Source organism: Pangasianodon hypophthalmus, chromosome 4, assembly GCF_027358585.1.
Source record: "Pangasianodon hypophthalmus isolate fPanHyp1 chromosome 4, fPanHyp1.pri, whole genome shotgun sequence".
Lineage (NCBI taxonomy): Eukaryota > Metazoa > Chordata > Actinopteri > Siluriformes > Pangasiidae > Pangasianodon > Pangasianodon hypophthalmus.
In genome coordinates this window covers 13,015,585-13,043,398 of record NC_069713.1, presented here as the reverse complement: position 1 = coordinate 13,043,398, position 27,814 = coordinate 13,015,585, and the positions used below count along the sequence as shown (strand labels likewise).

Here is a 27,814-nt window from a genome sequence, read left to right as displayed (position 1 = left end):
AGAGCCCTGACCTCAACCCCACTAAACACCTTTGGAATGAACTGGAATGCCGACTGCACCCCAGACCTCCTCACCCAACATCAGCCTGATCTCACTAATGCTCTTGTAGCTGAGTGATCAAAAATCCCTACAGTCACACTGCAAAATCTAGTGGAAAGCTTCCCAGAAGAGTGGAGCTTATTATAACAGCAAAAGGGGAATAAATAAATCCTGGAATGGGATGTTCAACAAACACATGACTGTGATGGTCATGTGTCCACAAACCTCTGGCTATATAATGTACATATTTTTTCATATGATCACATATGTCACAAAATCACGTGTAAAACTTGATCATATGTAAATCTGCTGTAGGGTTCTTTAAGGGTTCCCCAAAGGAACAAGCTGAAGAACCTAGAGTTCTAGATGTAACCAATTCCTCCTATACTATAGTAAAATCGTTCATTTGGAAAAGCTGAAAAGCTGAAGTGTATAGAAACTAGAAGTTTTTCTCTCTGTGTGTGTGTGTGTGTGTGTGTTTGGGTGTTGTTGGGATGGAGAGGGGTGTGTAAACTGTGCAGCTGTAACCCGAGCGCTTCAGTGCGGCAGCGCAGCGGCTGATAAAGACGAGCTCAGTCCCGAAAAGGAAACGCACATTCCCCAAACTGGACAGCGTGTATATGAGCATATTACTGAGGTTTGGACGCGTGAGTCAGGATGAAGGCCCGGGATTGGCTCCTGCTTACCTGCTGCCTCTTCAGTCTGTGCGTAATTGGAGGTAAGAAGACACCAAAAGCTCAAAAACTGCACTAATATACTGCTAAGACGCACGACGCAGTGAGCAGTTTGTGTGTATCTGTGTGTGTGTGTGTGTGTGTGTCAGATTATGTTTAGTACCTCAGCGCATTTTGTGCGTAAAAATGGATTTACATCTGCCACCAAGTTTCACACTAAAGTCTTGCAATGTCTGTCACTCCTCAGTCGACAAACGTTACAAAAGTTAACTAAAATTTCAAAGTTCATTAAAAACGGTAAAGCTGTTGAGCTTTTTTTACTTTCTTTCACAAGCATGTCAGTGTTAACTCAGGATTGAGTGTGTGTGATAGACAGTTACACAGCACTACAATGAATCACATTCATAATCCCAAAGTTGCTGAGATTAATTTATTGTACAGAAATGAAATTTGAGATAAAAAAAGATTCTTCCAGTCTGTTTTACATTAATATAGTCTAGTTCCCAAACTGCTTATAGAACTATATGGGGGTATAAAAGCTCCTAGTTTTGGTTTAGAGCTAATTTAACCAAAGACATTTGACATTATTAAACAAATCTATATAAAATGCTGCAACCCTGTACAGGATAAAGCAGTTAGTGAGGATGAATGAATGAATATAATCTACACAGAATTTAGATTATAATCTAAATAATCTACACAGAATCTACACAGAGCCTGAGAGCAGAGGATTTTCTTTTCAGAAAAGGTTCCAGGTAGAACCCCATTAAAAGGCTAGAAGTGTTAAGCAGCCAAAGCACCGTTAAGAGTACCGTGATCTGTTTACACATTAATGAGAGGACAGTGTGGTTAAACAGGTTAACTCCTGTGATCATTAATGAACTCATTTTGATCATTAAATTGCCCATTGGCTTAATAACTGGATGGAATCAGAGTTATACATTTCCCTTTATGCTTTTTTTTTATGTTTTATGCTTTGAGTTTGTCTTTATGGACTAGCTCAATAGCCACTCAAAACTGCTGGACCTTGAAGAGGATACTGATTATTAGTTTGAGGCTGGCTTGAGACTGCTTGTTTTCAAGTGTTTTGGTTCAGCAGAAAAATATTAAGCTCAGTTTTCTTCTTCTTCTTCTTCTTCTAATTTTTCCCCTTATACATTCACATGGTGTGTGACAGCTTGAGTGTCAGTGTTCATTTAACACAGATTTACAGTTTATTCCAAGCAACTGCAAGTTAAAAGGGCATTTGGCCTGTACATCCCAAAAAACAGAGGCTGTCGAAAATATTCGTCATGTGCCAGGATTGAGCACCAGGCCGTCTTGGCGGCTGCTAATGGCAGTGCGGTGTGGGGTGATGTTCTCATTTGTTCTTGTCAGAGTGGATCCTGGAGGGCTGCGGCTCTGAGAGATTTGATGGATGTGGCAGCGGTGAAGCTGCCGCTTATAAATGCTCCTAACCTTCAAAAACAGGGAAACAGGAGTAATGCATAAAAACTTCATGGAGCAAAAATCAAGGCTCCATCAGAATTGTGCATCATGGAGAGCATAGGTTTTTAATGAAGGCCACAGGCCTTTCCTGCACTCGTCTCATCCGGATTTGTATATTATTGGTTATTGCTTTTTACATTTGGATTCTCTTTGTGTTACTCTGCCTTTTTAGAATAAAATGTTCAGGAAAAAAATTCATGAAGAATAATTTCATTTTTGTTAAACAGCCTTGTGCTTTCTCCCACAGAGACCTCAGATGCAGAGAATCAGCTATTAAAGGAGCTTTTCTCCTCTTACAATGTCAAAGTGCGGCCAGCGAAAACACCCGAGAGCAAAGTGGTTGTGAGGATTGGCATGACCCTGTCATCCTTCGTCAGTCTGGTACAGTCCTATGTTTCATACACACTGTCTGAATAAAAAGTACATTCTTGTAGAATGTAAAACAGAATTGTGCTTTAGTGGCTAAATATACTTGCACATATGAGGAATTGGACTTCTTTCAGCTCTCAGTGTACCTGTGTAAACATTACAACAGTATTGTGTACCATAAAAGTGTGGTGCTTAACATTCAGTCATGTACCTTAAAGGCATGTTGAAAACTACACAACATCCTTCAAAGGTACAAAAGAAGTTTTCTGGGGGGTGAATTTACTGTGCCCTCCACTAATACTGGCACCCTTGGTAAATATGAGCAAAGAAGGCTGTGTGTCTTTATTCTTTAACATTTTGATCTTTTGTTCAAAAGATTCACAAAAATAATCTGCTCTCATCGATATCAAACAATTGCAAACACAACACAGGTTTACCCCCCCCTCGATGAAGTTTTTAAATGTGAAGTGACTCCAAGTGCAGTAGCATAACCTTTTTTATGCTGCACCTTTGAAACTGTTTCCACATCCCGGAGACATTTTCTAGCATCAATTAATATGACTAGTAAAAATAATTCCTACCAACAACCACACCACACCTTCAGTTCGCTTGTGTAGTGAAGCAGATGGTCGAATTTGGAAAAGAGTAGCGTATGCCACAGCATTGGTGTTTTGCACCACAGAGAGATATACATGTATTCTATATATTGGAGTATTTTAGAAGTATTGAGTATTGAGAAGCATTTTTTCTTTAAATATATCTAAGTGCTGCTACAGCTTATAGGTAACACTCATGGTAATGTGTAAGGGGCATCTTTGCTAAATAGCTAACTGCATAGCTAGAAATATGTATGAAGTAACATGAGCTAGCTAGCTAACAAACCTAGCAACTCCAGAAACCCTAACAGTATTTGGCTAAGTTAGCTAGCCAGCTAATGATACCTTTCTTTATATGCTGTTGATAATGGAGGTGGTGTTCACTTTAGCATAGCTCACTGGACTAATTGTTTAAAAATATATTTCTCAGATATAGAAAGTTTTTTCGAATTAGTTGTGTCAATTGTGTACATGTATGAAAGTAATTTGGCAAATAATTACTCAAGTAGTATTTCACCAGACAAAGTATTTACTCTTACTTGAGGAATTTTCTTGATCACTAGTTTTACTTTTGCTAGAGTGAATTATTAGTATGGTAGCTGTATTTTTACCCGACTTTTCCGCAGGGCAACTGTGAATGAGAAAGCTGATAGCAGGGATACCTAATCTGCTTGTCCCGTGTGCCCAGGCTAGCAATTTGTCAATGCTTATGGTGAGAGTTGTGAAACTTATGAATCATTCCCAAGGGCTTTGTGAAACTTATCTGCTCTTTTGAATTTAGTATCTACTGTTTACTTCCCCTAAAAAATAGTGCTTGTATATATATATAAAAAAAAGTTAGAGTGCAAATAACCAAATCTTCTTTTTACTTCCCCCTGTAAACTTTTTTCCGTCAAGCCCAATGTGAGCAACAGTGTCCTCCTGAGTGTAAATATTACAGGGATATTAAGTATCATTTCCTGTCTTGATGGAATATCATGATACTGCAGCATGTCAGAACTGTGTACTTGCAAACTGCGTCTCACATGGCTAGTAAAAAACCTGAAGCACTACACAACACTATTGCACCTGTTATCACACTTATCACCAAAGCTTTAGACTTGCTTTATACTTTATAGTAGTTTGACCTAATTATACAGTACATATTACATTCTAAAGTCTGCCTGGGTTACATCTCAGAAAGGAGGCACTGTGTTTGAGAGGAAGTGTCTAAAGCTCAATATTCTTATCCATTCAGATTTTTTTAAGCCGCTGTGTCTGTAACTGAGTTTGGCCCAGCTGTTGGTGTCAGTGTGTATCTGTATGTGTATTCATCACACAAACTATTGGCACCCACTGTGTTAGCCAGGTCACAGTATCCTCTACTTCCCATCCGCGGATTTTAATAGGCAGTCTCAGATAACACACACATATACACACACCCAAATACATACACGTAGAGGGAGACACAGCCATGTCTCACTCTTTCTATCTCTCTTCCTCTTTCTGTAATAAACACATACACAGATCAACACATGTTTTCGGTGTGAAGTTATCTGCTAGCATTTTATAATCCAGCACTGTGAACTGGTGCCCATTTACAGTCTAGTGCAAGTAAAGAGCAGTTATTCCACAACTTAAATATAACTCATATAGCTTGACATAAATATAAAGTATTTATGTCAAAAATAACTAGTCAAATAGAATTTATGTCAAATATACCTAATAAAACAGCATTTATAATAACCTGCGAAACTTGTATAAATATGAACTGTATATCTTTATTGTATGTACTGTATACTGTATAATCGGGGTGTAACAATACAGCGTATCGAATCACTCAGGCTTTAGATTCGATATGTCTGTGCATCGAACAAAAACTGCATAATACAGTAGGCTATTCACCATAAAATACCACTTATAATACATGAAGCCCACACTACCTCCTGTGAAAAAGTGGGTTTGTATTTATCTTGAATCAGGAGAGGGTACAGGGATTAAAAAGGCTTCTCCTAAGCACACTGTTTTTCTCAAGCGAATATGGTAGCACTACCATACCAGCAGACTAGCTGGTGCAATTACTATTGCATCTGTGCCATCATCACATACACGAAAACATGAAGACTCTCTCTCTCTCTCTCTCTCTCTCTCTCTCTCTCTCTCCCACTCACTCTCTCGCTAGGTCTCTCCCTCTATCTGCTTTATGACAGCATTTCCTGGCTGATTCAGTCCATGTTAAAGAAATCAGCAGGTGATTGGGATGTTCATAGCTGCAGATATAAGGCACTACTTGCTAGTGGAGAATGCCAGATTCAAAAACTGCATGGCTTCAGACACGCAACCTAGACAGTTTTTTGCAGTTTTTACAACACAAATTAAGTTGGTTTAGGCACAAAGACAGAACAAGAAGAAGAAAAATGTATCTCCTTCCTTCAGCTCTGCATTCCAGTAAATGCCTGGCCCAAGAGCTAAATGTTTAATTTTGTTACATTCTAAGGAAGTAGTTCAAGTGAGTTTAAATCCCAGCATTGCCACGCTGCCACTGCAGGGCCCTTGAGCAAGGCCCTTAACCCTAAATTTCTCAATTACATAAATGAGATAAAAGTAACTCGCTCTGGATAAGGACGTCTGCCAAATGCCGTGAATGTGAATACATTACACAAACACTGTGTCATTATTAAGTTTCAATTATTGTACTTTTATAGTGTTGAATGATTGAAAAGGGAAACCTACTTTTACACTTAACTACTTTCACAAACACATTTTCAGGCAATGCTTATTTTTGTTGTATTGAAAATGTATTGTGTCGAGACACCATATGAGACACCGTATTGTATCAAACTTGAATACTGTATATTGTTACACCTCTAGTATATATAAATAGACATATATGTCAATATGTTGATCTATAACAGTAATGTTGGTATTGTGTTTTAAATTGTTATTATGTGCAGAATGATCCATATAATCACTTTTCATGTACCTAAAATGACATTATTAGTCTGGCCCTTATGTATGGAGCAGGTAAACTGATATTCCTGTCATGACCAGTGGCTTTGGTTATATCTTACTCTTAGTAAGTGTATGAAATGGTTGGTTGTGCTAATAAGTTGTACATCTTTTCCCTTCTGTTTCCCCAACCCCCACATATGTGTCCTGTGCTGGCGGTCAAGCCAGCTGTCTCTCAAACATTCCTCTGCTGGTTTTAAATAGCAGCTCCTGCATGCGTGCCGCCGTGCCCTCCCTGCTTGAACAATCCCACCGGATCACACGGCAGTATGGGGGAGAATGAGCTGTTCCCATCCCTCAGAGCCTGATTCATACGTATCACATACCCACCTGTTGTACTAAATGATTGGCCTTATGTGAGCAGAGGCTCAATATCCAACCTTCCATATACATATGAGGATCAGAAATCCTTAAAGGTGCATACTGGATACTTGAAATCGAGTGGCTATGCTACTTGGAGGTAGTGGTAAATACATTGGACTACTGCTTGGGAGGTTGTGAATTCAAATCCCAGCACTGCCCCCTTGGGGGCCCTTAACCATCAATTGCTCATTTGTATAAATGCTGTGGATAAGGGCGTCTGCCAAATGCTGTAAATGTCATGACGAATATAAATATCTATCTATCTATAGATATATAATATGTATATATATATATATATATATATATATATATATATATATATATATATATATATATAATGGTAATCATGATTGTTTAGCTCAATATTAGAATCATGAATATTTATTGCAATTATTTAGCAGATTTAGGAATGAAATCGTTGAATTCTCTATTCCAATTGGTCAGAAGGGGTAGACAGTAGTTCGGCTGTAATTTACGTCACATTTTTCTGTGAATGTGCTTGTTCTAATATGTTATTGTTTCTATCATAACAGCTCATTCACAGGTACTTGTATAGAGGATGTTCCACGTACCCTTTAAAAAAGAAAATAATAATAATAATAATAATAATAATAATAACAATAATAATTAAAGCTGTAAGCAGCATTTTTGGGGCTAAACACCCAGACTTGGTGACCCGCACATTCACAGACGCACTATAATTATTGTGTAAGCAGTCACAGGAGAGCAGAGCCATAATGCTAGGCAAAGGGATTCAAGAATAATTTGTAGTTTCATGCATTTGGCAGTCTGTTATGGGGGAGCGGTTTTGAATATCTGAGTTACTTTGATAACATTTGTTTAGACAGGTCTGAAGATGATGTGTGTCAAATTTGGTGAAGATTGGACAAAATTTGTAGGAAGAGTAGCAAAATTGGCAATTAGATGTAAGGATTTTTAGCATGGTAGTGTAACTTTTGACCAGTAGGTGGTGCTGTCACCAAATTTGTTGCATAGCCTCAGGTCAGTATCCTGAAGATGCATACCAAGATTTGTGCCCAAAGTCATTGCTGAGATACAGCCTCACTTCCTGTTTAGCAGCTTTGCCTTCAGATTCGTCGGCCCCTTACAGGCAAATCATTTGGAGCAATCAAAATTCTTTTGATAACTTTTGTGATGCTTACTCTGAAGATGATGTGTGCCAAATTTAGTGATGATTGGACAAAATTTGTAGGAGAAGTAGTGAAAAAATCCAAGATGGTGGAAAATTGAATTAATCATAGGGTGCACTTGAACCCAGAGAATCCTGGGCTTTTACATTTTGGATACATGATTCAAAAGTTATGACCATAAACATACTTCAGAATTAGGCCAAATTTGACCTGATGGTGGTGCTAGAGCATTGGCAGTACTTGGCCCAAATCTTGTCAGAATGTTCCTTAGACCCTCCCCAATCATTGTGGCAAATGTCACAACTTTTTATCAGACAGTTCTATGGGCTGCCATAGACACCCTAGGCAGAAGAAGAAGAAGAAGAAGCAGAAGAAGAATAATAATAAGAAAACGTAGAATAACAGTAGGGGGCCAAGCACTGAAGGTAATAATAATAATAATAATAATAATAATAATAATAATAATAATAAAACACGTTAACAATCATGCTGTTTTATAACAAAGAAAAACATATAATTGTTGGTATGGTGAAGCTTTCCATAAGGTGATGTTTATTTATCGTTTATGGAAAGAGTATCCAGTGTCTGCACTTTATAACTGTCAGTAAGTTTTCCTCCATGAGAAAGACATCAGGACAGAGGACTTTGCGCATTACAGGTTCTTGTTAACATGACAAGCCACATTTTTTGTTCTGGGGTGTTGTGTGGCTGATAAGTGATAGGTGTTGTTCCACAGATGTTCTACAACAGTAAATGTAACTATAAATGGATAAAAAGTAGTTTAGTAGTAGTTCTTTAATCAATAATAACTATAATAATTGGCCAATTGCTGCAGTATAAGTCAAGTCAAGTCAAGTCAAGTCAAGTGGAGTTTATTGTCATTTCAGCCATATACAAGTACACAGTGAAACGAAACGTTTCTCCAGGACCAAGGTGCCACATAAGACAACACAGAACAACATAGAACTACGGGGACTACATAAATTGCATAAATTAAACGTAAAGTGCACAAGTGCAAACGTGCAGACAGCACAAGACAGAACAGACAGTACATAACTACGACGCCGACCAGTACACAGTCCTGTTGAAAGTGATAAGGTGACAGTAGTGCAAATAAAGTGAAATAAGTGAAATAAAACTTCGGGACATGCTGTTATAAGCAAATAATCAAGTTCGGGGTGGTAACACTCCACCAATTAGCCTAGTTTTCACTATTAACATAGTTTAATTAAGTGACAAAGACAAAAATCATGATTGCAGCCTTAATACCCATATAACCTTTAAAATGAGTGTAATAATTTCCTGAAAGGTTTTGCACTTATTTACCATTAATTAGCAGATTTCTTCTCATGTGTTCCCCATTTCCCACCACAGAACATGAAAGATGAAGAGATGAACACCATCGTCATCATGAACCTGGTGAGTGCTGTTACTGCAGAGCTGTGATATGCTTTTGGCTTTTGCTACAAAACCAGAGGGAAATGGCAGCAGACTGAACAAAAAAACAATATTTAACCAGCTCATCATTTCAATTGTAGAAAGCCTTATTTGTACATTTTGTGAAATGCCAGCCTCAGAAGCACCGCAGCTTACTGAGCCCAAATGCCAACACAACACACACGCATCCATTATGCACGAGCTATGAACACTAGAAACAATAAAGAACAAATTATGCAAAACGAACCATTATTATTCAAATGTCCCAGATATTATTCACAGACAACTGCGCAGAGAAATTGCATCTAGTATAATTAATGGTGGAGGGAGGAAAATTTGAAATAACGTGATGAAATGATGAACTGGTTTGATTTCTCATTTCCGAGGCGTCTCGCTTTGTTTCCTGCATGTTTTATCCTCGTTTTATCCTTCACCTTTTTTGTTTCTAACTCTGTGTTCACTTTGATATGAGCCCAAAAAAAAGAGTAAAACTGCTGGATAACATTCAGGTCTGATATCTTTAACAGGAGTGGAACGATCACCGTTTGGCCTGGAATCCCAAAGATCATGATGGGATTGACGTACTGCGAATTCCCTCAGCAAAAGTGTGGCTCCCGGACATCGTTCTTATTAACAAGTGGGTGTGTGTTACCATGATTTGGACAAGTAATTAGAAATTCAGTTGTCTACTGCTGTTACGTACACATGCCTGGTAGTGTCTAGAGTTAGACACGTTTCTATTAAGGTAATACACTACAGGTAGACATCATTTTTCAGGGTTTTTTTTTGGATAAAATATAAATCTATAACATGTCTACTCTTAAATTGTAGCAATAGAAATTTAACAACTCAGCAGTAATATGTTTATTTCACTTTTTTCCCCACTCGAGACCTCCGCTTTATCTGAAAGTTTGCAATGGAAGAAGATTTTAAGCTCTGCCCACTTGGCACAATCACATTACATCAGATACATTTATTTTTAAATTCTCTAAATCATTTTTTCTCTGTTCCGAACCAAAAATCTAGATGACTAACATTCATGAAATTTTACATGTGAATTCATATCCCTATTTATAAGCTCTCAAAATGTTGAAAATTGGTGGATTTATGGTAGATTTTTTACTGAAAAATGCCATAAAAATTCCAACAAACTCCTGTAAAACTCTTTATCTGAAGTGTGTTCACCTTGAAATTAACGTTTTTATTCCACGATCATACAAAGATGAGATGTTTGTATTATTTTCACACATTTAATTAGACGAAGCCTCATTGCATAAATAATTGCACATTTAGGAAAAGGTTTCAATATCAAAAATACATGTAAAGCTATCAGCAATCCACTGACTGTGATATCTATTGTTTTCAAAAATGACCCTATTCGCCTGTAGTATCTTGCCTTAACTCTACATTAAGCTCAGAGTCTTGCATGGCATCTTACTCCTCCTCGCATTCAGAAAGTATTGATTCAGATGTACATAAGGCCCTGGTTAATCTTTTTATGACAGGAACTGATATAGTGTATATCAAACACAATAAGACAAATAAAGCTAATTTAATACAAGCTCTACATGCAATTATAACATTTATTAATACTAATTCAGGTGTGTAGGGCAATATTTTAGCATCACAGTAACCCCTGAAAGTTAGTGCTAGCATACTAGATGTCTCATCAGCTAAATACCCATCACCCATTGAGCTGAATCAGGTATGATAAAGGATGGATGAAACAGCTGTATTGAACAACTGTACTGCAGAACAGGAACACGATTGTGTAGAATAGTGCTACATTATTGGACAATTTATTATGATTTATGGTCCAAATAATGTTATTGGAATCTCATTTATGTACCTCACACTTTAATTGTTAGTGGAGTCCAAAGACAGCTGTCCACCACTTCATTTTAGAAAGCTGGCAAGTGTGTTAGTCCTCAAAACAAGACTCAGGCATTAATCACAATCACTTTGCAAGCCATAAGCTATTAGACAGCCTGGCAGTAAGTTTTTGTCATCTTGATTTTGTACTCCAGGACATTTTATTTGAAACCTATAAAGTTAAGATAAGTACCTATAAAGTTAAGGTACAGAAATTTTACATCAAAGTATCCTATAGGGGTGTTTTAATTCCACTTTTTCATTTAAGCAATATCACACGAGCAAGAGTGCAGTTATACTGAATATTGGCCTATATTGCTTTTATACAACAGGTCTATAAACATGTCTATAAACATATATATACATTAATATAAAGTAAGTGACATTTCGGACAAATATGGCCACATTTTTGCTTATTTTTGCTCCTCTAGTGGAAACAGATCCTGAAGAAGTCACACTCACTTTATAGCCTGCTGGCTAGCTCACATTAATCTGTACATTCCTGTTAAAGGTGCTTCCGATAAAACTGGCATCCCTTCTTCATTTTCATCTTCAGTTGATGAGCTTTCATATTTTAAGCCAAAAGATATGTGCATGGAATCTGATGGCAAAAAGATCCAATTAGCCTAGCAACCAGAGTTACTTGGATAGCCCTACTAACTGGCATGTTGTTTTTGTATTTTTACAAATGAGGTAGGCTCTTCCTATTTTAGCAGAGCCAGAGTGCCGTATCAGAGTGACATGTCTCACTCACAGGTCCAGATTGGTTGATCACAGTAGGGATTGCCAATGGATGAATTACATCATTGCGTATTGCATGTTGAGTATTATAGGTCCAACAATGGTTATAATAGTGATCCTGATATTTGAACTAGTATCTTTAAATTATTTGCTCAGAACTTTAACAACCTTTACCGCCCCCCTGCCGTACTATAGACATAGCTACATTCCATATGTAGCTCTATCTGTACATCTGTATTTGGCAAAACCAAGTAAAAATCGCAGCTGTTTTTATACATAGTCACCCCATTTCAGAGGATACTGGACAATTTACTGCTTAGTTGTTTCTTTTTTTTTTTTTTGCTTGCAGTTTGTCATTAATTCACATGTCAGGGATATTTATGGCTGCTATTGGAAATGCTTACTTATTTTTACTGGTGTGTGAACTACAGCCAGCTGTGAAATGATAGTACAGAAACATGTTAACTGCTCATATCCAACTAAACACCGTAAAACTCTATGCAGTGGGACAATGAGCTGAAATACACTGCTAAAGTTAATATTTCTGTAATATAAACAGTATTGATTGAACATGTATTTAACTGACTTAAGTGAAAACACCCCAGGAACAAGCTGGTGAATGAAAATTGCTGCATTAAAGCTTTGTCAGAGAATCACCAGGAACGGCACTATGTATAAGAGACTATATATAAAAAAATTACTGACAATCTTATATAGCTCACCCCAGGAATGGTGGAGACTTGAAGGACGCAGTGGACACAGGGGTGTGTCCTAGCTACCTTCAGAGAATTCAGTCTTTTTGTCAAGCAAATACACATTCGGTTTAAACCTAGAATAAGAAAGTTGTGTCCATACCTGATTTGTATTTTTTGGGGTAGTTAGCTAAACACTGTTTCGTGTCATATCCAAAGAGCCAATACCACTAAAATAGTGACACTGTGAATTGTCTCATTACATGAACGCTGTATTATATCACTGTTTGCATGAAAGAAGGCAACAAATGCACGACCCTACAAACTAGACCAGCAAGTCTGATGATAAGAAAAGTTATTTACTGTTAACATGGTGTCAACTCTTCAAGAAAAGAAGGTGACCCTATGTGGTTAACTCCTTCATGCAGAAAGCAGGGGCTGCTTCATTATTGACCCTGTGAGCCTGCGGGCTGATGGTCAGTGGTCCACTACATTAGCTCAGGTTCAATATCCAATATGTGTTTCTCAGCATGTTCTATAAAGATGACTCAGCTAAATCATATAGTGTTTTAACTTTTTAACTGACGTTCCTGTAGGAAAATGATCCATAATATTGATACTGAATGCAAATCAAGCGCACTGTTAATGTAAATCAAGTGAATTGTTCAACAATATGCAAATGTTTATCTGTAATACTTATGTGAAGGTATTTACATCATCTTATTCCTCCTCCATGTGCGTGTGCAGTAACGACGGGGTGTTTGAAGTGGCTCTACGCGTTCATGTTCAGGTAAACAGTAATGGCAGAGTGACATGGCACCCTCCTGCCCTTTACCGCAGCTCTTGTGGTGTAAAGGTAAGAAAAAAATTTACAACTTATTGAAGTATTTGGATAGTGACACAATTTTTTTTTACTCCGTACAGCACACTGAATTTGAAATGTAACCATGAGTATTACATTAAACAGCAGAATCTCAGTCTTAGTTTAAGGCTTGGGTAACACTGAAGATTCAGAGGCAGAGTGAGGATCCATGTGCAGAAGGTTTAATGAGAGCAAGGCGAACAAAGTGAAAACACAATCAGAAATGGTAGGGCAAGCAAATGATTGGTCAATAAATAGCACAGCCAGAGACTAAAACAAAAGAATACTTCAAAAACACAGAAACGGTGCACTAAGCCAAACCACTATAGATGAGGCTCAGAATATACACAAACACTGGGAATGGCAAGACTTCGCAATGAACAAGTCCTGTTTAAGTGAAACAGACGTGCTTGTAGTGAGGGAAAATGAGTCCTGAGTCCTTGTTATAGCCATACCTACATCCATATCAGTTATACCATGTATGACCTGAAGCACCTTTTATCCACAGACCTCTCATTATATGAGTCGAAAAGCAAATGGACAATTTCACACACAATTTCACACATGACCATGAAACTAAAAAAAAATCAGGACAAATCAATCAGCTATGTATTCAAACATTAGAAATTAGTTACAGCAGTAGAAATTAGTAACACAGCAGTGAGTGACAACAGATCAAAAGACATGGCTTTCAGTCAAAACACAGAGTACTGAACAGATGAGGTGTCACAGACTGACATTAAGAAATAAATACAAGTATCATAGACTCAAGAACATAAAAACCAAAGTCATTGAGTTTCTGGGATTATGTCCTATGGACTTAAAATGACATATATTGTATGAATGTGCAAATACTTATGGCCTGCACACAACAGAGGTGGATAGAGTCGCCAAATTTCTTACTCAGTAAAAGCAATAACTAGTTGTCTTCCACAGCACTAAATGTAACTGTAAATATTAAAAAATGTGTGACATAGTGCTCTTAAATAAATTGTAAAAAATAGGATTGGCAAATCGCTATGACATAAAAACATTTCAGGATGTCCTTTTATTGAAAAATAATCAGCTTCAGGGTGGGAACAATAATTTTAAGTGTTTATTCCAGGCTTATATATTTGTCTCAACCATTTTCCTCACATTAATCTGAGTTGTTTCTCCTAAATTACTCTCTCCATCCTTTGTTCTCACTCAGACATGTATTACTGCTTATTCTCTCTTTTTTCTCTCTCCTTTTATCTTTCTCTTTCTCTCACACACACACACACACATTATTTTGGAAAACTCACCTTCCTTTATTTATATATTTGGTTTTGCATTGCTATTTGGATGTGTACGTATGTATAAGAAAGCGAGAATAAAGGACTAATGTATGTCATAGGATGACACATACACACAAAATTACTGTCATATGTACACGCATAATACTGACATACTGACTCTCTTTACCATTCTTATACTCTCATTTTTGTATCTGTCTTCCCCACAAATCCTTCATTTCGTTTTGCAGGTGACGTACTTTCCGTTTGACTGGCAGAACTGCACCATGGTGTTCAAGTCATTCACTTATGACTCCTCTGAAATGGAACTTCATCATGCTCTCGACGAGAAAGGCAACGAGATACGAGAGATAATCTATGACACCGGTTTCAGTGGTAGGAATACACACAAGCAGCTCAGACAAGCCTTGGCAGATTCTGAGAGAGAGAACTGAAAAAAGATCTGCCTTTTTCATTATAGAGAGCATTGGATGAATAAACAAAATACACACAAACACACACCTCCACTCTTAATTGGTTGCCTTTTCCACAGAGGGCGGTGAATGGCATATCCGTCACAAGCCTACCAGGAAGAATGTAAAGAAAGAGGACCTGTATGAAGACATCACCTTCTATCTGATCATCGAGCGCAAACCCATGTACTACGTATTCAACATCATCCTGCCCTGCATCCTCATCACGATCATCGCCATCTTCAACTTCTATCTGCCACCCGACGCTGGTGAGGCCCAACAACTCAAATCTGCCACATTCTTGAAGCTTCCAGTAATAGCTTAATATTTCTTTGGGAATTATCTATTGGAAAGGTCTTTTAGAGGTAGGTCAATATTACCATTCATCAATTGCAGATGTTGTTTTCATCAAATTAGAGGGATGTTTTGAACCAATAGTTCCAGCCAGAATTTGCTTTTTACTCAACATGATCTTTGTAGTAGACTCATTGTAGTAAACAACAATCAGCTACAAGGAAAAAATTGAGAAAACTAAAATGTTTCTAATTACAATTGCAACTGTTTAATTAAACTTACATTTAATCATTTACCAAGACATAAAATAAATCAGGAATATTTAGCTAAACCTTTTATCAAATAGCAAACTGCTACAAAAGCAACCATCAATTTTCAGTCTGTCTATGCCCCAAGCTATTCTAATTGGCAATTATTCAGGAGCAGATTAAGGCTAGTCAAAAATATAGAGGTGTCCCAAAAGTCTCCATACGTAGGGGAAATTAACACTTTTTAGGAAAATGTCTTCTTTGCATACATAGTTTATATTCTATGTTTGTTTTTTTTTCGGATAGCCTTTAACAGTGTCTTTGATAAAAGAAGAACGTATTGAAATCATTCTCATGGCTGGATCGGGAAGCTGTCGCAAGGTTGCGATGGACGTGCAATTACATGCATAGCACCAGATGTGTTAACACGAGTTCATCATGAGTGGGGGAGACTCACTGTATGTTTACAAAGAAATGGCAATCATGTAGAGGATTTTTTAGTAAATAAAGTTACATTTTGCTAAAAGGTGTTAATTTCCCCTATTTATGGAGACTTTTGGAACACTCTGTAGTCCAAATACTACTATAAGTTGATCCTAAAATGGAAAAACTATGAATCTTAGTATAACCTGTGGCTAGATATCAATGACCAGGTTCATCCTCATTCACTCTACCCCTAATGCAATTATCCCAATAGATAATTCCCAAAGAAATATTAAGCTATTACTGGAAGCTTCAAGAGTTTTGATGAGTAATACAAAGCTGGTTATTTGATATAATATGATATATGTTATAATATTTGTTTATTTTGTGACATTTGTTTTTGAGTATTTGGTATGTAGACTCTCCTGTGTGATAGAATGTTCCATACAGTTAACTGGTATAAATCTGTGACTCAGCCAGTGGTGATTTACCAGAGCTGTCCCCTGTGTGGCCTCTAACAGCAGTGTTACAGCTCATTACATGACCACTGGGTTCATTTTTTATCTTGGTAAAATCCACTCCATAAATCACTGTTACATGCAGTTGCTCAGACCTGACCTCAGTGACCTCTGCGAGAAAGCCTCGGGGAAGAAGCTGCACACTAGAGAGTGTGTGTTTTTCTGTATTATTATGTAGGTCATGTATGTACAGAAACAGCTTTATGAATGAAATGGCTGTTGGATTGGGATGGGTGTATATGGACAAGGTAAAGATATTCTTGCCACTATATTTATCTTTATGTATGTCAATGCCTAAGAACTTCTTACTTCTTAAGCATGCATGTCTTCCTCCTCTTATACTCTTTCCGTTTGTCTCTGCTCAGGAGAGAAGATGGGTTTGACCATCAATGTGCTGCTGACCCTTACTGTCTTTCTGCTCTTGCTGGCTGATAAAGTTCCTGAGACATCTCTGGGTGTCCCCATCATCGTCAACTACCTGATGTTCACCATGGTCCTGGTGACGTGTTCAGTTATTCTCAGTGTGGTGGTGTTGAATCTGCACCACCGCTCACCAAGCACCCACCATATGCCCCTGTTGGTGCGCAAGGTGAGCCAACAGTGCAGCACTCTTAACCATTCACCCTACTACACTGATCTTCTGAGTTATTCCATACACAGAGTCAGATAAGTAGATATGCAGCTTCTTTTCACCAGATGTCTTTAGCCCTGTGACTCTTTCACTATATGTTCAGTAGCTGTATAAAAGGGGAATCAAATAATATTTAATACATATATGGTCACATACATGGTTAAAGCTGCTTAACACTTAAGATTCATGGCTCAGAAATGTTATAGTGATCAGTTCAGGCTCAGTCGGATTCTCTGGAAAGCTCTGAGAAGACGGATGTAAAAGTACATGGACTTTCCAAAGTAGTACATCAAGAGACTAGCGGGGGATTGCAATACAAAACTGATTGATTTTTTTTTTTTTATTCAGAATCAAATCACTTCAACTATTCAGTGTTTATCTGTATGGCTTGTATTCATAAAGGAGCTTATAATAGCAGTGCTGGTATAAAAAAAAAAAAAAAAAAAAAGGGTCCATGTAGGTTGTGTTCATTCATTTTTCATTCCAAAGCACTTTTTTCTTGTAATACACTAAAATAGGAACTTAGGGGTCCCTGGAGGACTAGTGGTTAGGCCACAGTGCTCTCACTGCTGTGGCCTGAGCTCGATTCCTGGCCAGGGAACCAACCCAAGCCACTGGCTCTCAGTGCCGGTCCCAAGCCCGGATAAAATTGGGGACAGTTGTGTCAGGAAGGGCATCAGGCGTAAAAACAGTGCCAAATCTAGTACGCAGACCAATGATCTGAGGAACAACAAAACTAAAATAGGAATTTATTTCATTTTTCATTTTCAAGGAATTATTGAATTAAATTTTTTATTGGTTCTACTTGTTTCACCAAATCCAGAAGTCAAATATTCATGAATCAAAATATGAAAAAATGCCCGTGGTACTCATTTCCCTGTGAATAGAGTCAACGTGGAAGTACACGAGCTTATGGTTATGATGTATACTCTTGTTTTCATAAAGGATATCATTAAAATGGGATCAACAAATACATAGAATTAAATGTTATAATATTTTTAATTTTATAATATGCTTAAATTGCAGCATCTGGAAAACCATCACCATTTTGCTATTTTTATCCATATTAACAGTACATCAGGCATGAACAGCAATCTTTAGTCTATTTTTCTTGCTTCCCAGTAATTGCTGATACACATCCGGGTTATTCATTGATCTTTCACTAATTTTAGCTCCAATATGAATCTGAAATAATATGAGAACTTCCTGTAATATTTATTGTTATAAACCCAGAAACTGTTTTGAACATCTCATTTGCATAGTTTTTTTTATTTCAAAAAGAAAATCAAATTAATGTTATGAATACAAATTCAGATTTCTTGCATCCTTTAAATCCTTTCTGTGTATGTGGTCTAAATAGTCAGACCGACCCAGAATTGGGATTGTGTGTGTGTGTGTGTGTGTGTCCACTAGGTGAGCCCTCATAACATCAATTTCTGACTCTCACACACTTCATGAAGTCATGCCTGGCAGCCTCCACTGTCTGTAGCTTAAATAGTTGGCAGCTACACACCACCCCACTACTTTTTTATTACCGTTCAAGGTTATTCAAGGAAAACGTCCAAACACAGGGTCTTAAATTACAGTCTTCTGTCGTTTTTACCCCTACTATATTTATAGCACTGTCTCTGTAACAAACGTAAATGTGTGCTCATTAAACTTTTCTCTGAACAATGCATGACCTCCCTCAACATTAGCAGTAATTAAAATAAACGGATTTCATGCGTGAAACATGGGGCATTCAGAAGGCTGCACAAGGCAAAAATCTTCTAGAGTTCACCTGTCTTTCATTTGTCTTTCGCTGACAATGTTTGTTATATTTCATCACACACTCAACCTTTTTTACACACTGACCCCTCGTTTTCTTGTCAACACTTTTAGAGTACAATTATACACTCTAGTAAACTTTGAAAGTTCAAACCAGATGTTGCTTGATTGCAAACAAGTATCTCATATACACTGTTTATTGCTAAGAATTTCAGTCACTTCAGCTAACTGCTATCATTAAACATTTAATAATTATGGAAAAGTTTATGAACACTATTAAAAGAGGTCCATTAAATGGTTTTAAATTTGAGTTTAATGTGAAATACAATAACAGACATCTTAACATCATAACTATTTTCATTGTGGTCCATTTTCTCCAGATTTTCATCCACATGCTGCCACCATATCTGGGTCTCCTGAGGCCGAAGGTGGAGACACCGATCTCTCTGGAGCGCCCACACAAGAAGGAGAACCACAAAAGCATCAGCCGGGCAGCAGACGAATACTTCATCCGCAAGCCCAACACCTGTGTGCTCTTTCCCAAACCCAACAGGTAACTCCAACATGCACTCACCATGAAGACCACCATCGCAAGGGGGAGGTAGTGAATGTGTGAAGCGATGGCTGATGTACGCAAAATGCAACAATTAAACAAACAAACGTTTCACACTAGGACTTTCTGTATAGCCAGGGGTCACCAATGGGCAGGCCTCGGTACAGTTGTGGACCCAGCAAGGTATTTGCTTCCACGACAGGAAGCAGACTGAACTGAGCACTCGAAAAATGCTGTAGCAGAGCAGATCAATATATGTAAAAAAAAAAAAAAAAAAAAAAAAACTGGCTATAGTTCAGAAACTCCCAGAACTACAATTTTTTTAAACTTGATCGATTTTGGCTTCTATACAATGAAAACCGAATTTTTAACGGCAGCTGGACAAAGACATTAGTGTTTATTCTTCAAAACAGTTCAAAACAGACGTCTGTTCTCTTCAGTGTCTGTGGCACTCGTCAAAAAGTAATAAGCACTGGTGTGAAACTAAATATTACCACTTCAAACTGTGTGTCTTACTTGCAGACATGAACTAATCACAGTTAAACAGTGAATGCTGAAACCATTATGTCTGTTTAGTCATGTTAGTTGCTTATCTGGACATGTAAGCATGGAATTCTATGTAACTAATCCTTTACAATTTTTAGTTTCATACACCTGCTATATGATAATGAGAAACTAATGAAACTACATAACAGTTCTCATAATGCAAAATGTCACTACTTGGCTAAAGTCTCAAATAGGCTTTTGCTATTATGTTGTACAAATAACAGAAGGTATGTGATCGCAGCATCACAGAAGTACATGTCTATTTCTGCAAAATCAATGTAGAAATGTGAATAAGTCTGACAGATTATACATTTTACAGACTGTATACATATAGACAGCCTCACATTATTATGCAGTAGAGCGGGGACATATAAAAATGCTTTAAGTATCTTAGAATAATACCCTTATAATGATTTAATGTTCATAATTTTATAAAGTTAGCAATATGTAAGTAATTATAATAATAGGTAATATAATAATATAATATAGTAATAAGTAATTATATTCATTTTTTAAATTGATTTCATAAGCTAAGTTTGTTTCCCACATGGAATTTGCTCTTCTCAGTGGATAATAAGTTCAAATAGTAAAGAATTTTTAGTGCTATATATTTTTAGTCGCCATGCATGATAACTCTGCCTCCGGCCTGCTCTGATTGGACGCTCATTGCCAGAAAGATACAAGAGAAAAAGAGACTGTGTCTGTATCCAGGTAATCACACTGGAATGTGAAAAAACAATAACGATGTGAGAGTTAGAGAGTGAAGGAAACAGGAAGGAGAAGTGGAAGAGAGAAGAGGGAGAAAAATGAGAGGGAAAGATAGGTGAAGGAATATCTAAGAGATTTGATGAAGCAGCAGTACTTTGCGCTTTTTAATTGGTTTTAAGATGTGTTTTGGCATCACAAGAACCCTGTCTTCCTCATATTGTATTTGATTAGTCATTTGTGCCTGCTGACCCACAGCTCAGGATCTACAGTGGAAAAGACAGCAGGAAGATATACAGCAAGTTAAGTGAACCTATCAGCTTAAACATATCAGGGTTAAGGCATGAGAATTATGAATTATTGCCATTGCTGCCTGTTTGTCTTAAATCTGTGCAGCAGTAAGGAAGTAGTGTGTTGAGTGTACTCTGTGTACTGTTGTTAACTGTCGTGAAGCAGGTAACAAAATGTCATCCTTTGCTGGGAATCCTTAAAAGTTTCTTGAGATTGCAATTTCAAATCCAGATGATGCTACAGTCATCCAGGTCAGGAGTCAAGTGAGCAAAACTGGCTGTGCTCTCTGTGTGGGAGGGATGGCATACTCTCTTTCATGTCACTTTACATGTCATGGAGGAAGTATATGTTACCCTCCCTGGTTGGTCGCTGTCGTGTGATAGAGGGTTACTGGCTGGTAAGAGGGAATTGACTAAGACCAAATGGAGGAGAAAACGGGAGGAAAAAAAGTTTTCAGGACATTATTTTGGAGCGTCCAGTAAATGATAAAAATGTAAACGAGTAAAATGATGTTCTTTCCGACACACAACTTGCAAAACCAACACACAACTGACTGTATACAGTGTTGAATGTTCTTTCAACTTAAAACATATTAATACATATAGTATATACAGCAGTATATGTCTGTAATATTCATAGAGTTAAATAGAGTTGAATTCCATTAAATGTTACTTCTAATGTAACTATCTAGGAGAGCAGAATTGCACATATTTCCAACATTATTGTGACGTCCCTTGTTAGCTGCTAACAGTTAGACTGGGTATTTTCTATAGTTCAGTGCAGTACAGTTTCTTCTTTCTTCTTTCAATGGAGTAGCTTTTTGTAAAATGAACTTTAATTAATGGAAGGAGTCTCCAGTGTCAGTTCTTTGTAACTCTTAGCAACTTTTTCTCCATGTCAAAGTATTCAGGAAAGTTTGCTGATTTCTCAGTAACATGACAAGCTCTAAATGTCAAGAGAAAAAAGAGAGGCTGATGAGGGAACGATTGTTTCTTGCTTTTATAACACAAGCAATAACAGCAACTACATTATATGTATTTATATACTAATAAAAAATATGAGGTATCATTCTTTAATTAATTAAAATTGTAATTGTTGGTCATTTGCTATGGTCTTAGAGGAAAAAACACTTTGGCACATGCTGTTATAGGAAAATAATTAACTTCCTATTACAGCACACCCTGTTGTGTTTTATTCATTATGTAAATCATGTCCATGTTGATATTTTTTTCTTCCCATCATTACAATTAAAACTTTCTACTTACCTATACTTTATCGATCCAATAAGGTGGATCAGAACAAAAATGTCTGCCTAGCTCTTTTTTGAATCAATATTCATGTTTTAAGATGATTTGCGGTTTGAATGAGATGTCTGCACTCAGGAGGCTGTATGTGTATGCATGACATTGTGTAGGTAAATATAGAAAACAGATACCGTCTGAACAAATAAGGCACTTAATCAAATGAATGGGCTTCCCTCTGTAATAAGAGTACTGATTAGGTCTGTGGTGCATGCTGGGATTCCACAGCAACTGCAGCATACCCAAAATACTCAACCAGCCCACAGGAAGGGCTCGAGAAACATGTGCAGAAGGAAATGAAGAGCTACTCTGCCTCCCAGTGGCAGGATCGTGCAACTACTGCGCTGCGAGGGCCAGCAGATTAACTTGATAAGGTGCTGCTATAAAAGGTCAGGAGTGGGATGGATGGAGAGGGGCTGAGAAAGTGAAAGAGTTTCATAATGAAACAGATGTTAAAGGACACGCCAATGGAATGGAGACACAGCACAGCTGTTGTGAGAGCCAGATAATCAACGTATAGGGAATTTAACAGGTGGACCAACAACTCCCGGTCACCAAAGAACAAAGATGAGAAAGAGAGACATGTGAAAGGAAAGAGAGATTTGCTGTCCTCAGTAGCAGAAGTCACCTTGGAAATAGTGTTTGGGGAAGCTTCCATTCAATAATTTGGGATTATATCTGTAATCAGGTCATATACAAACATGTACATAAGCTCATAGTAATGCAGCGTCATCAATGTCTTTCTATATCCCTGTCAATTTCACCTTAAAAAAGTAATCATGTTCATTTTAGATTAAGTGGAAAATTACTTTCTTGACTCTTTAAAGGGGAAGTCTGTAGTGTTTAAAGCTTCCTGCAATATGAATTGCAATTGTAAATCAACAAACCTCCCACTCCCAAGTACCACTCATCGCAGAACAAAAAGTCCATAGGGTGGAGTCAGATTCATTCTAACTCCTCCTACCTGGCTATCTACCTATCAGGGTTAGGGTTAGACTTATAGGAGGAGTTGGATCCGGTCCAGCTCCACCTCCTGGACTATTGGTTCTGCAGAGAGGACTATCTCCATCCACTTGCCCTTACAGACCCTACTCCCTTTGTTAAAAACTAAATATGCCTTAGGACTTGCCTTTTAGCAAGGAGGAGGAAGAGGAACCAAGTAACTCTGTTCCATCTGGGGCTGAAAAAATTTCCTCAGGAGCCCAAAATAAATAAACCAGGGTGATGCACTGCATGACAAAAGCTTTGGTACCAGCGGTATTGTGGCCTTGTGCTAATGAAACTTGCTGAAGTAACACACAAATTAATTCAGTAATGGAACTGTGTCCCAGGTACCAGCCAGACGGCCTGTGCACTGACCTGCGGAAGTTCATCGATGGCCCCAGTCACTACCTGACTCTGCCCCCTGAGCTGAAATCGGCCGTGGAGGCTATCTGCTACATCGCTGAGCAGCTACAAGCTGAGAAAGACTATGAAGCTGTAAGAGACTCTTGCATTTACATGCTTTTTAGTATTAACCATTTATTTAGTACTCATATTTAGTACATCTGTCTGTTAGTTGATAATCAAACTCAGTCATCTGAAGCTGTCCAGAATGGATTTTAGAATCAGAGATAAGGAGATGAGTGCATTTAAAACATCATAATTCCTTCAACCTGATGCCTAGCTGTCGTCACGGCTTCTTCAGTGCATATATTTCGCCATTGCGGTTGGTGCTGACCTTTGAACCTGTCTGTTTATTTAAGGTCCAGTGATGTTCCTCTTGAGTTATGTTCCACTACATAAGATGTACCCTTGAGAGTACCACTTCAAAAATCATACACAAAAAAAAAGTTCAACCATTTTTTACTTTCAGGTTAATTATCTTAAAGCATGTTATTCAGTACTCTGAATTATGCAGGAACTACAGAGTAGTTAGCTAAATGTATGTAATTTGAGTATCATATAAAGGTTAACTTTGGTGGCTCTGTGGAAAAGCATATGGAATAAGAAAGAATATAATACTACAAAAACAGCAGAAAATTTAGCCTCCAGAGTCGTGACTCATCAGTGGGTTTGGATGTCATGAAGCTGGCACAGTTTCTAATATTAGCATCAATGAGCTGAAGCAATGTGTCTATACACCTGAGTTGAGCAGTTAGAAGCATGAAAATAGCTTCAAAGTGATGCTTTTTTAAAAGAAATATATTTCCACATCTGCTAAAGGCGGAAAATGGCAAATAAAATGATTGATACGTGCAGCTATTATATACATTTCTTGTGAAACCAGAAAACAATATGTGTTGATCTGGAAAAAAAAAAAAAAAGTTTCAGCACGGAAAAGCAGTGTAAATCTGTGTGCAGTTGACTGAAGTCTGAAATATTATGAAGCTCTTTGCCCATCTTTCTTTTTTTTTCATTTACCTTACTGCTGTGTTTGCTGTGAATATGCTCATTTATCCATTTTCTGTTCTTGCTTACTCTCATCTTTTTCTTCCCTTTCATTCTCAGTTAAAGGAAGACTGGCAGTATGTGGCCATGGTGGTTGATCGACTGTTCCTCTGGATCTTTGTCATCTTCACCACTGTTGGAACATTAGCCATTTTTGCTGATGCTAGTTTCAATGCTACTCCCACTGACCCCTTCATGAGTCCTTGATCCTAGCGGTCATCGCTCGGACCTTTTGAACTCCACAGCACTAGGCAGTGTGTTACTTACATACTGCTGGCTATTGACATTTACTCACTTGGCAGATGCTTTTATAGTATGCAAAGTGATCTGCAAGGGAGGCAGTGTACAGCCTACAAATCTGGATGTTAAAGAAGCTGACAGTGACACATAATAATATCAGTACGCACCAAGAACAATAATAGAGCGATGTAAGTAACTGTAAGCAACACAGGTTTTAGACTCACTTCAGTGCTTTTGTGTTGGTTACTGATAATGCGTATTGGATTACTGTTTCAGCCACGAGAAATTGTTTCTGTAGAAATGTATATTTTTTTGATAAATGTATGAGCTTGATGTGTTAAATAAAGATATTTAGGTACGTCAACAAGAAAGCACCATCTATTAGTCAGAATCTGTATGTAATCTACTTATACCTTGTTCTAATGCATGTCTTAATCCATCAACTATATCAACAAATAGGGGAATTCTCAATAGAAACACCAGCGCATGCACTGAGCTATGCAGTGAGACAGACAGCAGTTGTTTTGCTGTTTAACTTCAAAGACAGGGTCAAGGAGAGTGGGAGAATGAAAAGTGGTAGGATCTTCCATCTGTTGTTAGTATGTGATCTCTGTGGCTGTGTGAGCGATGTGACCTCCTGATCTCCAGTAATACAGCCGGAGGGTACAGTCAAGCGAGGACATGCAGTGATACGTTGACTAATTAGTAGCTAATAATGAATAGAATGCAATACTACCAGTTAGAAAGATGCAATTCCACACTAGCATTCACACTGCTGCTGTAATCATAAAGACTGTCCTGTGCTCATCCCAGGACTCTTATTCACAACATGTTCACACTGAACATCTTTTCAGCACACTTAGTATTGCTTGACATTATTTTTCTACAACTGTATAGTGTAATGATTTATACTATAAACCAGTGTCTCCAACGTTCCCTTTGAGTCTGGTTCCTATCAATGTTTCTTCTTCAGGTTATCTCAGGGTTTTTTTTTTTTTTTCCTTGCTGCTGTCGCATCTGACTTGCTCATTAGGGATCTAACTGTACAGTACATCCGGATTTCTGTAAAGCTGCTTTGCGGCAATGTCTGTTGTTAAGTGCTCTACAAATAAATATTGAATTGAATAATGAATTGTATATTGAATTGAATTGAATAACTAACTACATCCATCACATTTTAACAATAAAGGTCTTAGGCAGAAACAGAATGAGAGAAATTTTTAGCAAAGCTTTTATCTAGTTTTATCCAGCTTTCCAGTAATAAAAAAAAGTAATTCAGGTTGCTCACACTTTCCAGAAGGTTTTATGGTATCCACATGCAATCAGAGAGAAACTGAGGTACTTTTATCTATGTCGTTAAAGCCTAATTGCAAATCATTCTCTTTGGAAAAAAAAACCTGAAAGGACACTATACAAATTAAAGCTTAACATTTCTTTTCTCCTCAGTACAAATGTGGCCAGGGTTATGTTTGGTAATTATACATTACAAGTGCATTAAGTTGAGTATTTCTTTAAATAAAACTCATAAATACATTTTGAAAGGCTTCATACCTGTCACATGGTCACCTTGCTGGTCTCTGATTGGAATACAACAAATTGTATAAATGAGCTCAAAGAGTCAATTGCCTACTATGCACAATATGTATGCATTCCTAGGTAAAAGATATATACTAAAGGTACAAAGGTGTACACTCAAAGGTTCCAAAATTACAACAAGAAATGATACAGTTTAGTACCCATTTTTCTTAGAGTATACAATGATCAGATTTAATTTTATTGTAACTTAGTTTAACCCTTTACTCTTGAACCCAAGCAGGGCAAAATGAAAGGATTACTTTTTAATCTTTAGAGCAATCAATTCTGTCAATTACAGTGAGAAATCACTAGTTGTATAGCCTCAGTTTACAGGTAACACAATTGCCTGGCCAAACTGGCATGCTAGATAATTGTGATTAAAGAAAGGGAGTGTGTTTCCAATCAAACCAAGCCATCAAAACAAGACAAGGTGTGATGAAAAGGAAGAGGTTAATAAAAGTAAAAGTAGCTGTTTTGAAATTTAAGACAATGCCTTCGGTTTGCCTTCAGTTTGTAAATTCTGGGTATCATGTATTATTTATCATGTATTTATTATACAATATATACAATATGAGTTACGGTCCACATTCTATCCAAATTTCATGTTCCTCAGAGATTTCTTATTTTGAGTAATCATGTATTTATTATACTATATATACAGTATGAGTTATGGTCCACAGTCTATCCAAATTTCATGTTCCTCAGACATGTCTTATTTTGAGTACCAGCCACAGAGTTTGATCAAATCAGTGTAACTGCCATGTTATGTTGCCCTTTTATGCTTCACTTGGCTCTGCTGTGGAAAACGGCTTGCTGTTACATCCGGTTCAATTCTGGACTCGGTGCTAACTTGCCAAGCATGTATTGCATTTGAACAGCTCTACTAATTCAACTAGCTCTTATCTGAACTGAATATATCTTGGCTTACTGTCCAAACAGAATTAAAGTGGAAGTGCAGGAAGCTCAGTGATGTCATCTTCCACTTGCTCTCTGTGCGCCTGTGCATGTTACTCATGTGTGGTGTATGGTAGGAGAATGTAGCAGGATTCCCAGGCAGGATCAAGCCTTGTTTATAGATGGAATATAAAAAAAGACGCTGAGGCTGAGCACAATTATTTATAATCTGCATGGGGTAGTATTTGATGGCAGCCTCCAAATTCCTGCTGAGGTCATAGGTTCAGGTTGTGGAGCCACAGGAGTAAGCCAGTAAATGTGTTTTAAATATATTTTTTTTTTACAATGTAATACAATTTTCTAACTTTTAATTCAATTCAGTTTTATTTGTATAGGC

At 37.5% G+C, this 27,814-nt stretch overlaps 1 protein-coding gene across 2 annotated transcripts; it reads left to right on the top strand.

The window, feature by feature from the left end:
• Positions 1-582: 582 nt before the first annotated feature.
• On the top strand, positions 583-26,080 carry chrnb1 (cholinergic receptor, nicotinic, beta 1 (muscle)). Of its 2 annotated transcripts, XM_026936130.3 has the most exons (11): positions 583-757; positions 2,449-2,582; positions 9,043-9,087; positions 9,633-9,742; positions 13,158-13,266; positions 14,780-14,924; positions 15,082-15,270; positions 16,850-17,073; positions 19,263-19,435; positions 23,610-23,757; positions 24,769-26,080. In XM_026936130.3, exons 1-11 carry the CDS (start codon positions 697-699, stop codon positions 24,913-24,915), a joined length of 1,485 nt encoding a protein of 494 aa, XP_026791931.1. In that variant the 5' UTR covers positions 583-696; the 3' UTR covers positions 24,916-26,080. The 2 variants fall into 2 exon arrangements, with proteins under 2 accessions (XP_026791931.1, XP_053089659.1); XM_053233684.1 differs by lacking the exon at positions 583-757 and having other exon boundaries at positions 2,488-2,582; positions 9,633-9,746.
• Positions 26,081-27,814: the final 1,734 nt, after the last annotated feature.